Source organism: Dermacentor variabilis, chromosome 2 (genome assembly GCF_050947875.1).
Source record: "Dermacentor variabilis isolate Ectoservices chromosome 2, ASM5094787v1, whole genome shotgun sequence".
Classification (NCBI taxonomy): Eukaryota; Metazoa; Arthropoda; class Arachnida; order Ixodida; family Ixodidae; genus Dermacentor; species Dermacentor variabilis.
The window spans coordinates 247,779,538-247,798,224 of NC_134569.1; the positions used below are offsets into that span (position 1 = coordinate 247,779,538).

Here is an 18,687-nt window from a genome sequence, read left to right on the forward strand (position 1 = left end):
TTCCTCTAGCACGACAGTTGATTTTCCAGATATGCCACATCACAGATTTTCCATTATGTCACCAATAACTATTGATGCTCCTGGAATTGCTAAATTAATCGAGTCTTTGAAGCACGATTCATCTCCGGGGTGTGACGAAATTAGTTGTAAATTCCTAAAAAGTACCTGCGCTTATAGCTCAATTATACTAACAAAACTGTTCCAGCAGTCGCTCGATTCATCAAGCCTCCCTAACGATTGGAAAATCGGGAAGGTGGTCCCACTTCACAAATCCGGTAATAAGCACTTGCCTCAAAATTATCGGCCCATTTCACTCACTAGCACATGCTACAAATTACTAGAACATATAATTTTTAAACACATCGCCACCTTTCTTGATGATAACTGTTTTTTTTTCTTCGGCGCAACATGGTTTCCGTCAAACATACTCCTGCGAAACGCAGCTACTCTCATTCACTGATAAATTGCATCGCATTCTTGACCAGTCATCTTGCGCGGATTGCATCTTTTTAGATTTCGCGAAAGCTTTTGACAAAGTATGTATCAATTGTTGTTTATAAATTAAGTCATCTTAATCTTGATCCACATGTCTTTAGATGGATTCAATCTTTCCTTCTCAACCGCTGGCAGTTTGTTTTTCACTAATGGCACAACTTCACCGCTTACTAACGTACTATCTGGTGTACCACAAGGATCCGTCCTCGGACCCCTTCTATTCTTAATTTATATGAATGACCTTCCGTCCACCCTATCTTCTGCCAGCCACCTTTTTGCTGACGACTGTGTAATTTTCCGCGAAATATGTAACCTCAACGACATTAATACTCTCCAGACCGATCTTAATTTCGTCTCTAACTGGTGTAAAACTTGGAAAATGGAATTAAATATTAACAAATGTAAGTTCATGCGTGTTCTCGCTGCTCTAACACTCCCCCTTCTTCTTATTGTCTTAATGGCATTCCTCTTGATTCCGTCACATCATATAAATATCTAGGCGTACATATATCACGAAACTTAACACGGAATGCCCATACTGAATACGTTACCAATAACGCTAATTGCATGTTAGGGTATTTACGTCACAACTTCTCTGCTGCTCCTTCGTCCTTAAAACTCCTACTTTATAAATCACTAATAAGACCTAAACTTGAATACGCGTCATCTATATGGGACCCTGGGCATGAAAATCTTATATATTCTCTTGAACTTATACAAAATAACTCCGTTCGCTTCATTTTTTCAAATTACAACCGTACTGCAAGTATCACAGCCATGAAAACTAACCTTTCTCTCCCATCTTTAAGATCTCGTCGGAAAATCAGTCACCTCACTCTATTCCACAAGGTATATCATCACGTCACGCTACATGGCGATCTTATTGCACCACCGGAATACATCTCCCATCGCACTGATCATCGGCACAAGGTTGGCATCCAAAAATGCAAAACTAAAGCTTGTTTTCAGTCATACCTTCCCCAGACATCTGTCGAATGGAACCGCCTCCCTCCCGATATTGCAGCCATCGAGGATAACCAACGATTTCGTGATGCACTAACAACCTTTGTTTGTTTTGGAGAATGTTGAAATTATGTCCTAACAAAATTCACTGTATTGTATTTATTGTCTTTGTAACCTATATTACCCACTCCCCTCTGTAATGCCTTTGGCCCTGAGGGTATAATAAATAAATAAATAAATAACCTGGACCAAAAACATCAGTCAGGGACTTTGAAACAAGGAATATGGAGAAATGTTTCGCACTGCTTTGTTTGGCTTTTCGGAATGGATAACGTGGAAGTAGGGAAAATTCTGGGTTTGGCCTCCAAAAAACTTGACATCTTCGGTGCGCCCTCGTTTCTGAGGGTGATCAGCAAGAAAGGGGAAAGAAGTTTCCATGAAAAATGTATACATTCGGCAACTGCGCCGACCGCCCACCACGGAGCCCAACGAGGGGACGCGGCAGAGCTTGCAGACAAGTCTGCACGATGCCAGTCGTACGCCGTCACTATAACCGAATATGGTGTACCCAAGGTTGGATAGCCACACAGGGTTAACCCTTGCCGCCAGGACAAAGGAAGTAAAAAGAAGAGAGAAGGAGGCAGGAAAGGTCAAAAAGTGGGAGATAAAGACGAAGATTCCAGGAGGGAGAGACAGGAAACGGCGACTGCCGATTTCCTCCAGGTGGGTCAGCCTGGAGGTGCCGTCTATGTGAAGCCGAGGCTGAAGAGGTGTGTTGCCTCCGTCGGGGGGCCTTAAAGGTCCAAACACCCAGCATCGGCTCAACCCCCAGGATCCCCTTTTCCCCAGACACGGCTAAGCCGCGCACGGCTACACGCGGGAGGGTCCAACCCTCGTGTGCTCGGGTACGTGGTGTCGCAACACACCAAACACCTGCTCACGCAGACGCCCCTGCGGGGAAGGGAGATGTGCTTTCACGAAAATAGTTGACAACGCGTGCTAAATTTTCCAGGGAAATGTACCGAAAAGCTGATCCTTACTGAATCAATAAAGAATTAGCAAAATTTTAAAAAATGAAGTATACAGAAAGGCCATTATAGGCTGCAGTGGAGAGTGGGAGATTGTAGGACTGGATGCATGTATTGCAAATCAGGTGAGAATGCAGATGGGGGCTTCTTCATTTTCATTGGTTGTGCATTCTTTCTGTACAATAGTGCTCTTCATCTCCTATTGTATAAACGTTGCATTAAATCAGCAGTCTTCTCATGTCTTGTGTATAGCAATCTCATTATGTCTTGTCCTATGAATCCTTCTGCTGCAGTGCTTCTAAAGTGTAATGCACAGCTATATTGCAGGTTTTAAAATATCTTTTTTATAGTGAGATGACGTCCATGCTCCTATACAAATAGCCATTGTTGAGAGATGTCATTGATAGTGCATTTACGTTTTATTCTCATATTTTTTCCTGGTGAAGAGGCTGCTGTAATCTTATTTATTTTTGCTGCTATGTAGGCCATTTTGTATTCGCAAGGACTTAGTGGTCTTGTGTTTCTGCTAAACTGCAATTTCCAAATTTGAAAACTAGAAATTTTCTCTTCCTTTCATTTGTCATGCCCACTTACCTAAGCTGTGCTTTGTGGTGAGTCATATTAATTAAGATTGTTTTCAGAAGCTTGTTGCCTTATCCAATTTCCCGCAGTAAGCAGGATAGTAGCATGCAGCACCCGAGGGATGCAGTCACGGCTAAACCTGTTCGTCTTTTTCATGCAGGTCTTTGCCTCGTTCATCGACACTGCTTCTTTTCATCCCGTCGACGGTCAGTGTGCTGCTCCGTGGAATGAACGACATCACCATGTGCCAGTGACGATGCTCTTCCATGCCAACACTGGATTTCAAGTTAAAATGATCAAGGACTACGCACGCGCTGACGATAACGCAGTCATCGACTCTTTACAATCACAGTTAGATAACCCTTGCAGCAATGACCTTCATAGTTTATGGCAGCACTTTAGGAATACAGTACAGTATACTATTGAACATTTTGTTCCCCTTAGAAAGGTTTGTATTAATCGCCGCAATCCTTGGATAAGTCGTGAAATCATTCACATGAAACGTAAAGTGAGGCGCTGTAGGAAGAAAAAAATACCTTGTCCGCAACAGTTCCAGGTTCTAAACGAGGAACTTGCCTATAAGTTAAAACTAGCAAAGTCCCGTTATTTTGACACGACGCTCCCCGAATTTATCAGAAGTGATCCCCAAAAATTTTGGAATTTTCTAGGTCGCAGGACTGACCACTTGACCGAAATTCGAGTTAATAACAGCGTTGTAACCGACTCCACGATCATAGCGCAAGGTTTTAACTCATATTTTCAAAGCGTGTTCCTTATGGAACGGGCAACCGCAGCTAGAATTCCAGTTGAACATCCTGGGGACGTACCAACTATCTCTGTGAACGGTGTTGTGTCTATGCTGCGTAAACTCGCAGATAAATCCCGATGGGCTTCCAAATGCCTTTCTGAAGCGTTTTGCAGCACAGGTATCTGTTTTCTTAACGAGGATCTTTCAAGTCTCGTTACTTTCGGGAGATGTGCCGGAGGACTGGAGGATGGCCCGCGTTGTGCCAATTCTAAAAAAAGGGGACAAGCTAACCATTTCTAATTATCGACCAATCTCAATCACTTCCTCTTGTTGCAAGCTGCTTGAACACATAGTATCGAGTTATCTTAACTCCTATCTTGCTGAAAATAACATTTTATCACCTGCACAGCATGGCTTTCGGAAAGAAATGTCCACTGTGACACAGTTAGTTACAACAATTCATGATTTTTCTGTTGTGCTTGATAAATCAGGGCAGATTGATGTACTTATTTTAGATTTCCGCAAGGCATTTGACACAGTTCCCCACAGTAAACTTATTTTTAAACTGGAAAGTATTGGCGCCCCTACTTACCTTGTTAATTGGATTAATGCTTATTTAAAACACAGGACACAGTATGTAGAGGTTAATGGTTGTAAATCTGAAGTGCTTCCATTTACGTCAGGTGTACCCCAAGGAAGCGTTTTAGGTCCGCTGCTCTTCTTAATTTATATTAATGATTTGCCGGCTGCTATTTCCGAAAATGTCTCTGTCAAGCTTTTTGCAGATGACTGCATTCTCTTCAAGAGCATAAACGAGCGTAATGATCATTACCTCTTACAAAACTCACTATTAGCTGTTCATCAATCGTGCCTTAAATGGAATATGCAACTTAACCTAGATAAAACTGTCCTCTTGGGAACTTCGCGCAAAAAACAGGTTTCTCCTTTCTCTTACAGCCTTCTAAATCATTCTATTATGGAGGTCACACATCATAAATACTTAGGGGTTACAATAACAAACGATTTAACCTGGTCTGCGCATATTGCAGACATTTGTTCTTCATCATTTTCCAAGCTGTGCTTTCTGAGGCGGAAGCTTAGAGGCACTCCAAGTAAGCTTAAACGTCTTGCATACCTAACATTCATCAGATCAAAATTAGAGTACGCGTCGGTCTTATGGGACCCGTTCATAAAGAAGGACATTTACCAGCTTGAGATGGTGCAAAGGAAAGCGATTAGGTTTATTTATAACAAATACAGAAGGCTTGATTCACCTACGACACTAATGAAAACAAATAACATCCAACTACTTCAAGTACGTAGGAAAATGTCCCGTTTGTTGTTCCTGCATAACCTTTTAGCACATAAACTAAACATTTCGCATCCCGCAGAACTTAAACAGTTATCGTCTAGACGAACACACCACACAGGAAGTCATTTACTGGAACCAATTTTTGCAAGAACTGAAACATTCAAACACAGTATTTTCCCGAGGACCGTTTCCGACTGGAACTGTCTTCCAGGGGCCATCTTCCAGTCCCCTAATTTTGTTAAAGCTCTAGAAGAGCATTTGTTTGAGTGAATGAGTGCTGTATATGTACGTATGCGTATATATATGAATGAATATGTACATGTTGTATATATATTTTTCTGCTTGTCTATTAGCGGCAATCTGTTAAAGTGCCGTTCTTTCTTTTTCTTTTTCCTTTTTTATGTCACAGTGTATTTACATGCCTTGTATAGCCCCTCCTGCATGGGCCATAACTGTTGGCCTGCAGTATTCTGAAATAAATAAATAAATAAATAAATAAATAAATAAACTTATGATTGTGTTATTATTTTGCTAATGCAGGAAGCAAGATTCCAGCAACGCCATGCGCTGAAATATCGGTGCAGATGCTCAGACAATGTAGGCTGTTCCTAGTGGTGAACCGTGAACAGTATTCTCGCTTTTATGAAAGCTAAAGGTGATTTGCTGCAGAAATTTACATTTTTACAGCTCAATCGTATACGCTTTTTTCTCATTTTGAATAATATTTACTCTTTATTATATTTATAATGTTCTATACAATCAATTCTTGCACGATAATATTAAGCGTGATGTTTATCTTGCACTTATGCATGACCGCCTGTGTTTAAAAAACATGAACTGACACTTTTGAAGCTTCCTTCAGTAACCGGAGTATGGCTATTTATTAAAGATTATTTGCTTATTTATGTACTCGTATGCTACAAGCCTTTATATTGCATTACCACACCGAGTAAAAATACTTTAGAAATTAGCAATGTATATTAAGCCACTTGTTGTGGTCAACAGAGTACATTGATCGACAGTAGCTTATTTTACGAGGCTCCATTGATGCTAAATACAAATGGGGAATAGCAAATGGGGAACAATTAGGCTTTTGTTTCGCCATCGCAAAAAAAACTATATTTAAGCGACATATTTTATAACGGACCATTCAGTGCTTTCGCATTACGAAAATTTAAAGAAACCGAAATTGTAACTGAAAATGTGTTACACAGCATATTTAGCTCAGCGAACTCTCTTATTTACATTAGAAAAAAATAATTTAGGTGCTAAAAATGTTCTACATCCTTTTCGTGCTCAAGTAATTTTGTTGAAGAGCAAAAATTCATAATGATGCTCCTTATTCAAATCCTATTTAAAGCATGTTATGTCTGGAAAATATTGTTTCAGTCTATCGAAAATGTTGGCCAGTCAAGGTTACATATACTTTCCGAATGAACTTTTCACAATACTTTGCCATGACATTGATGTACAAAAAATAACAAGTGTCTTTCTTGTCGTGTGCTTGCGCAGTATTTCGTACACTTTCCTAATTGACCTTTCCAACGTCCAAATTTTTTTCAAGGCCATCAAACTTAAATTTTTGTACTTGCAACTTAATACTGAAAATATATTCGTTTAATGGACACAAAGCACTCCAGGTAAACTTTGGCGCTTTCAGTGTTACCATGTAGTTTCTCCTTATTAGGGACACTTTTGATAAATTCTTATTTTTAGCATACTTTTGTCGGAAATTAAAAATTTTTCTTGTGCTTACAAATGTGTTTGGTGATTGAGGATGTTTACGTTATTGTTATTTATGCATATATTGTACTGCGCATTCTAGTATGGAATAAGTATATTCACATTTTCCTTGTGAATGCAGTATCACGTGTCTTGCCAGTCTGTATTGCATATTAACGGATCTGGAAAGCGTGATAACCACTGTGGTAGATATACACGTGGGTAAGAGCATCTTTGCTAGGTTGCTAGGCAGGTTTTGCCCTATACAATTGAATTACTAATATTTTATACGAACCACACGTTTAAATGTTGTGTATGCACTCTCGAAGCTTCAAGCTTGGCTATCGGTTGCCGTGTTTGGTAGCTGAACTTGAACCTTCTGGCACATACGAGAATTATGCATAGATCAGTATAAATAGTCGTAATTCAAGGGGTGTACAGCCGAGGCTCCCTTCCATGCATACTGCAATATTAAAAGGGTGTACACCTTTCCAACATCCATGACATGAATATGGGTGTTAGTGTGGATTAGCACCCTAACACCCTAAGTTTATTTTTGCTGGGCCTTCTCATTCTAGGGTTCTATAATAGCACGCTAACTCTAGGCTGGCGACAGACTTACACCCTTAAGGTTGTTAAAATGTTTAGTGTGTACGTTCTCTAGTGCACCTGATCCGAGCACTCATCCCACGAAGCTCGTCGCCAGGTAGCACAAGCGCCATCAGTGTTCCACGTGGCCACGGAATTTAGTTCACCGGACATTCCGAACTTCTAGGCCGAGGAGGAGATGTTAGATACGGGCCATTATTCAGCACAGCCGTCCGCACGCCAAGTTTTATTCTAGACGCCAGCGCTCGTTTCTCCCCTGGCGGAATAATTTCACCTCCCACAGGTGTACGTTTCCACCGCTTCCCTTCAAGATAGGGCCCGCGCTTAGCTCGCGCTGCGCGCGAAACGCCTCTTGTTTGCGATGGCGCCTGTTGGAATGACTGGAAATTATTATTGTGTTGTTGAATGCCACAACAGCAATGTGAGCACGAAAGGATTGATGCCACCAGTGGAATTCTTCCGATTGACAAGAAAATGGTACGAAAAAAGCAGACAACGGACATGGATTACTGCGGTACGCCGAACACAGTGAGTAAACAACTGACAAACGAAGCGATCTCTTTCATATATCACTCTTGAGTGTATCACCGTTTTCACATGTAAGCCGCATGAATTTCATTATTACAGGGTATATAATCATATTATTAAATTAAAAACTTTCAGTTGTTAGACCAGCGCTTGTCCTGTCTTCTTCCTCCTGTTTTATTTGTGTGTGCACTGCCCAGGAATGGAAACCACTTCTGTTGCGCACGCTAGCAGTGACCGGAGTTCACGCGTACCGAAAAATTGAATATGTGCACGAAGCATTGAACATGACCGGAGTTCATTCCTCCATCACCACTGCACCGATCGATCGAGTTACACGCCCGCATCTTGATTGCGCCGACATTTCTGAAGCAAAATGATTGCTAATGCTTTTAAGTAATGCGTTCAAAGAATGACTTAGAAATCCACATGACATAAGTACAGCTGGCAGCATGTGCGTTAATTATTATTAACGTGACGACATCATATATATGCTCTGCAGTGTTGTTCTTTATCTGAAACAAAATGATTACTAATGCTTTCAAGTTGTATCATGACCGCTGCTAAAATGTTGCCAAGCTATTTACGCTGCTGCCTCTGTTCTATATTTTAGGGGACGTACTAGTTAAATTTGTGTGCGCATGTCGCATTTGCGCTAAGCGTCGACATATTTTGTAGATATTTGCGCAGTGTCGATGAAAATTAGTGGTCCCCAACAGAGACAACACAGACTTGTAGAAAACATTATGTGGGAAACTGCAAAAATGACGTAAATGACGTATCGTATGTGCCAACGATTTTTCCAGTGGCACATACGATGTCGTTTCCGATTACCTGCTCCGCATCACTTCCGTGGCTAAGCATACGCTGCCCTTTCACCGCATAGCAGCCGTGAAAGAAATAGTCAAGTGCACCGATTTTTTAAAGGCAAATAGAAACACGTACATCGTCCTTCGAATAAAACATCCACACACAAACCCATACAGAGGCATACACCACGCGCGGTACGAAACGTGCCCAAACACGCGCAGTGCAAGAGGCAATCAAGGCGGTGTGAACGAGATATGGGAGAGATGTAAACCCGCTAGTTGAATTTTACACCGCATGCGGCACTCTCACGCCGATGCGACAGCGCCGCCCGGTGGTGCCGTTGTTGTCTATCAGTGAAGTTCTCCAAGCGCGACCCCTCCAGACCTGCCAGACAGGCTGGCTATAACGTTATCGCGTGTCGCGCGTGGAGCTTTTGTCTCCCCCCTGTGTGACGCTTCCCGAAAGTCTACATGGATGTTGGCACATTTCGAGGTAGTTGACCTTAGCCGCGGGAAAAGCTGTTGTGCAGCCCTGCAAGGTCGTTCAAGGACGACCAGGCGAGGAGGCAACGCAGGACGGATGCAGCCATCGAAGGGTAGAGCCGAGGGGTTGTCCCTATTGGCCGAACATGACGCCACTTGCACAGGCCCTACGATTGGATGAAAAGGAGGAAACCTGTACTAACTCGCCGATTGGACAAAAATGACGTCACCACGACGAACTGAATAGGTTATAAGCCAGAGAACCATCGGTGAGAGAGAGACGTTCTTCTTGCCACGGACAGCAGCGTACAATTTTCTACCAGCGGTAGTCAAATTTTACTGTTATTTTACTTGTTTCTAAATCATCTACAAAGTGTAAATAAACCTCAACATCTCCAACTTCCCCTGAACTCCCACACGCAACGATAAAAGCAAATAATGGATGGCAGCGATGGAATACAACAACACGCTACCCTGAGTTCCTATAGCGGCCGACGAATTTCTACTTGTCTTGATTTAGTCAAGGCAATTTGGTATTTGGCCATTTTCACTCTGTTTGTCTACCTTTAAAACGATGCGAAGTGTAGACTTAGCTTCTTCAAGATACACCACTAGCTGTGTTTAGTGTAATGTTCGTAAAATATATAAACATCAAATCAAGCGTTTACTACGTTTTAAAGGAGCTTTCATTGTTTCCTTGAGGGAAGCTTCTGGTGCTGTGCTATGATCGAGGAAGAGTATGTTGCCTAAGACAGTATATTATAGCTGCACGCCAAATGTGCAATGTGTTCAGTGCAGATACGTCAGCGATTTACATGTGTAATTACCACGCGCGCACACACAAAAGAACGTGCTGAGGTGCTCCTTAGTAATAGCCTGAATATAACCTATAATTGACTTCTCGGATTGTAACGAAAAAGGCCCACCTGACTGCTCGACGGCAAACTGTAGTGAAGTGACGATGAACGCGGAAAAGGCACTGGTGATCCACATGGCGCTTTGTACGTCGTCTCCAGCACAGCAGTGTGGAATGGCGCAGGCGCAAATAATTCTGTAATCAGCAATGGGCAGGATTAGCTTATTCTGGTTAGCGATTCACGATAAAATGTATCCAATCATACAAATAGCTATTGACAAGAGGACGCGTGATTAACTTGGGCATTATCAGCGAAGTCTTTTTATCGCGTTCGTCGGCACTGCCTGGTAGAAGAATAAGTAAACAAATGAAGTTTGCCTTAGATATTACAGCCCATGTAATCATCGTACTTGTGCCTGCTTGCTGTGTTTCATAGTGTTTGACCATGACTGTTTTGTGACTGCGTTTACTGTGCGTACCGTGTTAGCCCTTGTTTGTCCCAGCACCGTGCTTGTCGTTTCTATTCATTGGTATCCAAGTTGCGTTAATAAATCGTTATGCGAAAGAATGACTTAGAAATCCACATGACATAAGTACAGCTGGCAGCATGTGCGTTAATTATTATTAACGTGACGACATCATATATATACTCTTCAGTATTGTTCTTTATATACCTTGCTCACCTTCTACAGGCTTGCGCCAAACGGTGTTGGACGAGGCGACACTGATTGTCATCGGTCCGTTCGCATCCATGATATCACTCGTGCTAGGATTGTGGGCCCGTAAGTCAAGTAGCCTCCTGAACTTTCTTGACACAAACAAGCTTTTTGTGCGCTTCTAACCAAACGCAATATCTCACCATTGTCCCGTGCTGTGGACGTTCGAGTCACGAAGGTAGTTTTTTTTTTCATATTGGTAAGTTTCTCGCCACTTGGTGTCACAGCACACTTTCAAAGAGAAGCTGTCTTTGTGACGCCCCCCCCCCTCCACTTCCGCACTTTCGGACCATGCCAGCAGGCTGGGTACTTCCGCTTCTTCCCAAAAAAGCTCGCATGCAGTACAGCATTACAACCTTTACTACCCAGGTCCAGGCTCCTCACTCTGTTTTTTTACAAAATTACTCAGTGATAAAGCATATTATTATATGCTTTATTTATCCATATATACATAAATGTCTTCATTGTGACAAATATACGTCATCAACAGCACAATTCCTTTAATATTGCGTGCCCTTATAACCTTTTTATGCCTACCTTAATAATAATAATATTTGGGGTTTTACGTGCCAAAACCACTTTCTGATTATGAGGCACGCCGTAGTGGAGGACTCCGGAAATTTTGACCACCTGGGGTTCTTTAACGTGCACCTAAATCTAAGCACACGGGTGTTTTCGCATTTCGCCCCCATCGAAATGCGGCCGCCGTGGCCGGGATTCGATCCCGCGACCTTGTGCTCAGCAGCCCAACACCATAGCCACTGAACAACCACGGCGGGTTGCCTACCTTCTGAACACATAGGGTCACAATCTCAGGTATACTGCTATCGCGCCAACGCCAACTTCCTCTTCACTAGCACGCCAGTATCCTTAACGCTAAAAACACAGGAATGCAATAGTAAAACTCATAACACTTCACACAGATTTCAAAACGTGCATTGGATCTACATAATTTGATAGCACTACGACTCGCAGCTCACCGACCATATTGCTGCTCGTTTTGGGCGGAGCCAGTCACATTGGTCACTATAAAGAAAAAGCTTAGAGCGTCAGCAGCACGGAACTTACGGTCAGCGATAACACGAGTTCCCCACTGTAAAGTTTCACTCGCACAGCTGCCAGTCAGGCCCTGCGAGTTCCTTTTTTCTTCCCCCTGTAGATTCAGCGTGCCTGCGTCTATGGGAAGGTTAGAGTCGCCGTACGTGCGAAAGTGGCGCACAGTCCTTTTCCGAGGCACAAGACGAAGCGTGCTCTGTGTGCTGCACGATGTGCTACGCAGGTCGACACAATGACTACTCGACGCGTCCAGCGGATGCTCTCCTTTCCGTTGCTTCTTGTCGTTTCACATGACGCGGGCGTCACGCGGCTGGGGGATCAAATTTGTCCTCCGCAGTACTTCTGTCATGGTGTCGCGTCAGAAAGATGCAACCTGCAGTCTATGCGCTGATATACAATGTAAGGCCGATATACGTTCTGTGAACGCTGTAGCGAATTACCGCCATTCATACCATACGATTCCAACATTTAATGAAACCAAGTAAACCCCAAAATGAGCGACCTCTTGTGTGGGTCAATCTGCTGTTATTGTTTCCCACTTTTAATATTTCGGTCTAGCATATTTCGGGCTAGCATAAACGACATGCGCTATCGGTGTCTTTCCTTTCCATTACATTTGTTTGTGGGCTGCTGTTCTGAAAATTCCGAGGAGTAACTTTGTAAAGAATGAAAGACAAGGTGTGAGCAACCTTGGTGGTAGGGAAGTGGTTGGGTATTGGTGGTTCGGAGTTTGGTTCCAAATTCTTTTCGCCGAAGCGATGTCCAACGCCAGCGCGGGACGCCGGCACCTGATTTTTTGCAACACGGGCTCCATAATGCTATTGCGTTAATAAAGGCTGTGTCAGCGCAAGGTTTGTAGTGGGGCAAACCTACAAAAGTCACAAATGCTGAGGGGAGAACACGGCCGGAGTTTAAAAAGAAGGACTCGTAGGCTAAATGATAGAAGCTGCTGAAGTTGGTGGATTCTCAAAAGCAGTGTTCTTGCAGTATATATGACTCATCAGCAGGCTCTTTGTGGTAAATGTATGGGATTGTCCTATGCCTTTTGTTTCAGCTGCTAATGTTATAGTGTTCCACGGGCACGATGAGTGGAATTAACGTAAATTTCTTTAGGCGCAAAACACGAGTTCGTAGACGTGACGTATAATACCGCGCTTGAGTTGCGGAAATATTTTGTCTCGTTGTTTTATCCTTAGGGAACGAGTAGATTTCCTTGCACAGAAGGATCACCCCGAGCCGCTAGGGTCCCATTGACACTATATATTGCTACGGCATGATTGCTACGGCATGAGCCGGGCGAGCAGAAGAGGAAGAAGACGTTAGCGTGTGCAGCCTCGGGACGCCATCTTGACTTCACCATCAATCTCGTCCCTTAAATAAAGCCGGTTTAACATTAACCGTAACAGTTTTGTGGTGGAGGTGCGGGGTACACCACGTCAGCGAACCGTGGGATGAAGCGCCGAAAATACGAGCACAGGCCCAAGAAACTCCTCAACTCCCGCACTGACTTCGACCAAGACGACGGAGCTGCTGCAGCAAGCACCACGCCGGAGCCGACGCCTCGCTCGACTGCCCCCAACACCACTTGAGATCCCGATGTCCCACAGCGGTGACCAACAGCCTTCTCTGGCAGCTCCAGTTCGAACAACCGGCGCCTGGATGCATCAGATGGAGCCCCGCCCTTTCTCAGGAAAATTCGGCGACGACGTGGAGGAATGGCTCACCCACTACAAGCGTGTGAGCAAGTACAACGGCTGGAACTCGACGGCTCAGCTCGACAATGTGGTTCTGTTCCTCACAGACACTGCGCTAGTGTGGTTCGAGAACCATGAAGATATCTGCACAACGTGGGACAGCTTCGTTACTCACCTTACTGAGTGCTTCGGCGATTCCACCACGAAAAGGAAGCGGGCGGAGCAGACATTGCTTCAGCGCGCTCAAGTCCCAGGTGAGACCTGTACTACGTACATTGAGGCAATCCTGAAGCTTTGCAGAACGGTCAATCCTCGAATGTCCGAAGAGGACAAGGTTGGACACCTTCTTAAAGGCATAGCCGAGGATGTGTACAATTATTTAATCGGAAAGGAGAGTCTCGCCTCGGTCGCCGACCTCATCAAGCATTGCCGCACATTTGAGGCCTTGAAGCTGCGCCGTATCACGCCTAAGTTCGGCCGGTTAGCAAATGTGACAACGGTGGCAAGCGTTGAAGACAATGACAACTACAGTTTTCAACTAGACCTTGCGGCAACTATAAGGCAAATTGTTCGCGAAGAACTTGAAAGACACACCAAAGGGGCGGATGTCGACCAGCTTGGGTGGGCTCCCAACCAACCTCAAGAACATGCATCTGCTGTTTCCGCATTGTCTGCCATGCCAGGCGTTGCAGAGTGTCGAGTAGATCAGCTGCGACAGCACCGACGTACCTTTCCCGACGACGTGACGCACGATCAACGAACTCGTCGAGCTACCACCACGAATCGGAATTCGGAAGATCGCATTTATTATTCGCAGCGACCCAGGGTTGACCCCGAGGTTTACAACGTCGGTCGCGCATCGCCTGTGTGTTACAGCTGTGGCGCCTCGGGACACATTGCTCGTTTTTGTCGCCGGCGCCGACAGACAAGATATGGCCCACCACCAACTTGGCCTACTTTTGAACGTGACAGTTATGACGACCGTTGGCCGACAGACCCTGATAGTGCAAACACCACAGGCGCGCCACCCCGGAATACCTTCCGTCAATATAGTAGAAGGAGTGGCTCGCCAGCTTCAGACCGTAGCCTGACGCCCCCAACCAGTCGCCAACGCCGTTCACCGCCACCACGGCGACGTGCTGCGTCACCACCGCCGTCGGGAAACTAGCCGGCGCGACCGATGGAGGTAAGGTCGCCGGACAGTCTGCGTCTCTGCGAAATACTCCTCTGCCTATTATGATGGTGAAGAACAAAGTGCGTGTGTTAATTGATAGTATACCTGCAACAGCATTAGTGGATACTGGTGCGACCGTTTCCGTCATGAGTGTGACATTCAAAGAGAGGCTGGGTCGGAAAGTTATGTTCCCGTGGAATGGTGGTGTGACGTTTCGTGGTGTCAGTGGAGAGTGCCTAGTGCCCCTTGGTATTTGTGTTGCAAGTGTTTTGTTCGGAGGAGTTGCGAACAATGTCAACGCTACAAACGCCCTACGACCGCTCCGCCAGGTCTTCTCCAACCTCTGCCGCCGCCTCGCCTGCCATTTGAACAAGTGGGTATCGATCTTCTGGGCCCATTTCCCCGATCATCTAACGACAACCGATGGGTGATCGTATGTGTCGACCATCTGACCCGTTACGCGGAAACGGCGGCCGTACCATCTTCAACAGCTGTGTCCGTTGCAACGTTTTTGCTTCGATTCATTATTCTTCGACATGGTGCCCCCCGTGTCATCATTAGCGATCGCGGTCGTCAGTTTGTTGCGGACGCCGTAGAAGAACTGCTTCGTCTCTGCAGTTCACAGTTCCGTCATTCAACGCCTTATCACCCTCAGACAAATGGGCTTGTAGAACGTACGAACAGAACTCTAACTAACATGCTGGCCATGTACGTATCTTCCGATCACAAGGACTGGGATGACGTACTCCCCTTCATCACCTATGCTTATAATACTGCAAAGCATGAGACGACCGATTACAGTCCTTTTTATCTCCTTTACGCACGTTCACCGCTAAGCTGCATTGACACTATACTACCGTTTGACTTTCACAGCGAGTACTCTGTTGCCAAGACGCTTTGTCTTGCCGAAGAAGCCCGGCGTATCGCTCGCCTTCGTACTGTGGCATCGCAACACCGATCGAAAGAGCGCTATGACAGCCGACACCAGTCTGTATCGTACGCTAAAGGAGACTTTGTGTGGTTGTGGACTCCGGAACGTAAACGTGGCTTATGCGAAAAGTTTTTACCCCAGTACACGGGCCCATTCGTCATTGTAGATCGCTTGAGTGACTTGACGTACGTGGTGGCACGCTTGACGTCCGCTGGTCGTCGGTCTAGCCGGACCCAGTTAGTACATGTTGCCCGTCTTAAGCGGTTTCACCCTGCGCTTTCCGAGTGATTTGGACTTGCCCAGCGGGCTTCGTCTGGCAACCGGGGATTGCTACGGCATGATTGCTACGGCATGAGCCGGGCGAGCAGAAGAGGAAGAAGACGTTAGCGTGTGCAGCCTCGGGACGCCATCTTGACTTCACCATCAATCTCGTCCCTTAAATAAAGCCGGTTTAACATTAACCGTAACAATATAAAGAATTGTCCTTTTTCCTCTATTTACAGGGCTCCTCTACTACAGTGTACAAGAAGGGCGTAGTCGGTTCAGGGAGGGCTCGTGGCTCAGGCTCTTAAGTAAGTAAGTAAGTAAGTAAGTAAGTAAGTAAGTAAGTAAGTAAGTAAGTAAGTAAGTAAGTAAGTAAGTAAGTAAGTAAGTAACTAACTAACTAAGTAAGTAAGTGGTTCTGATCCCTTTTGACTGAGGGCAGGCGTTCGTCAACGCCGGAGGAGATGTTGAAAGCCAGAAAGAAAAAAGTAGGGCGTAGAAAGTAAGGATAGAAAGAACATACAACACAGTTTCGTCATAGTCATAGTCACAGTCTTTGAGGCCGTCCGGTTGGTCCGGTTCGCTCTACTCCAGGCTCCAGTCACCTCGGATTTCATCAAAGCCAGGACGATCCAATCCGCCAGCAATGTCGGTTCAGGTCAGTGCGTCCCAGCCGCGTCACCGCCTGGTCGGCCGTGATCTGTCGTAGTAGCTCGTGTAGTTGAAGTGGTCGGTGTCGGCGACCGCTCGCGATCGGAGTTCACTGTTGCTGTGATGGGCTGGCTCTAGCCGGAAGACGTCTGTCTGGGGTTTTCCTCCAGATCTGCGGCTCGCGTGCCAAGTTGTTCCCAATGCTCTAGCCACGACTTCGTAGCATCGGCCTGTGCAGCTCGGTCCTCCTCGGTGGGACCAGTCAGCGCCAGACTCTCGACCAGGGGGCACGATTAAGGATCTGCGGGAAGTCTCGGACATTACTGTAACACGTGGAGGAGGGTTTCTTCTGGTGCACCACACAAGTGACACGTCGGATCCACGCCGACTAGTTCGTGGTAGCGTAGGTTTGTGAGGAGAGCGCCAGTGCGGGCTTGAAACAGTGCTGCCTCTATCTCTTCGGTAGTGTGGTGATGGGCATGGATCCGGCTTGTGGTGGTAATATGATGCCAGGCTTTGCTTTTTTGACACTGTCGTGCGCCACATAGCTGTTTCAGCATCATTGATTTCCTTGATGACTGCCTTGCGCCACGTTATCTCTGTCTTAGTTTCGTGGTGTTTTGAATTTTGGCTGTATTTCATGTCTAGGGACATGTATTTCCGAATCAAAGTCGTCTTGATGTTTTTGTATCTTAGATGTAGGCCCATTCTGCGACTGTAATTTGTGTTTGCCATGTATTTGAGTCTGCCGGCGTAGTGTAATTTGTACCTCGCCACCCTTGCTTCGTACGAGGACCAGCTCATTTCCCCGCTTATGGCTGCATTTGCAGTGGCAATGCTGCCCCTTAGCAGCCAGCGACCTAGTTTTGTTTGGTGACGCTCCAGACATTTTATTGCTTCACTAGAGTAGGTCATTGCCTCGTCTGCCGACGTTGTCGCTTGTAATGCTATTCCCTTCCACAGTGTGCCTCCAACAGTGTATGGGTTGTATGAATGTCTGGCCAAGTGCCAGATGCGGCCTTTCAGGCGATTATATTTTTTTACTAATGTGTTTTGAAACGGATCCAGAAAATTTGGTTGGTCACCGGGAGTTACGCCGACGTATTTGTATCCGATGTTTTTTATGAGGTTCCCTTGGAGAGTGAATTCGTCGCGAGTGTTGTTTATGTTTATTCCCATCCACTGTGTTTTGTCAGTGTTGAACCTTAGCTGGTCGTTTCCTGCAACTCGGGAGCAGATGTCGAGCTGGTGTTGGAGGTCAATTGCTGATTCTGCTAGAAGCACTATATCGTCGGCAAATGTCAGACATGAAATGTTGGCGTATTCTTCTTGCGTGTCAGTTATCGTGGACAGACGGAGGCCTGGTCCCTCGTTGTCTAATAGAGGAGTTGTGTGATGTATGTGTTAAACAGTGTATGGGACAACGGGCATTCTTGCTTTTCTTTTGGTCTTATCTTTTGGTCTTATCTTTTGGTCGACTTTCTCTTACCTTAGTTCGTGTAGTATGCACACTGCTGTGCAATCCGTGTATAGGTCCTTGATCAGGTGTACGCGTTTACATTTTAATCCTGTATTCAGTACTTTTTGCCAAAGCATTGAGTGGGGGACACCGTCATAGGCTCTTTCATGCCAAGGAAAGCCAGACATAATGTTGATTTTTTTTCTTATTTTTCATCTCCATAGCCTGGGTGAGAGTGAATGTACGGTCACTTATCCTGCCCTTTGGTCTGGATCAGTTTTCAGACTGTGAATATGTTATTTGATTCGCAGAACTTTTGTAATCTTCGGTTCAGGATTATGTTGACCAGCTTTTGTACATTGCTCAATATAGATATCCGATATTTAGTTCTAGTGGTTTTCCTTCACCCTTGCGTACGAGGGTCACTTTTGCCTCTTTCCCTGCTGGTGAGATGTGACCCGAACCAATAATGCTGTTGGAGTAACGTCGTAGTCCCTCTCTTGCTTTTGTATTCAGTGCTTTTATGAATTCATTGGAGATATCATCACGGCCCACTGCCTTGTGGCTTTTAAGGTCGCTGATGCTTCGTTTCAGTTCTGTTTTGGATATT

The 18,687-nt window shown here is 45.1% G+C and overlaps 1 protein-coding gene across 1 annotated transcript in view; it reads right to left on the reverse strand.

Moving 5' to 3' along the window:
- Positions 1-12,144, reverse strand: part of LOC142571246 (uncharacterized) — a 144,931-nt gene extending 132,787 nt beyond the window's left edge. The window contains exons 1-2 of the mRNA XM_075679500.1: positions 11,917-12,144; positions 10,203-10,327 (exon numbers count right to left, since the gene is read on the reverse strand). Coding sequence (XP_075535615.1) covers positions 10,203-10,269 — 67 coding nt within the window. The 5' untranslated portion in view covers positions 10,270-10,327; positions 11,917-12,144. The remainder of the gene's footprint in view (positions 1-10,202; positions 10,328-11,916) is intronic.
- Positions 12,145-18,687: the final 6,543 nt, after the last annotated feature.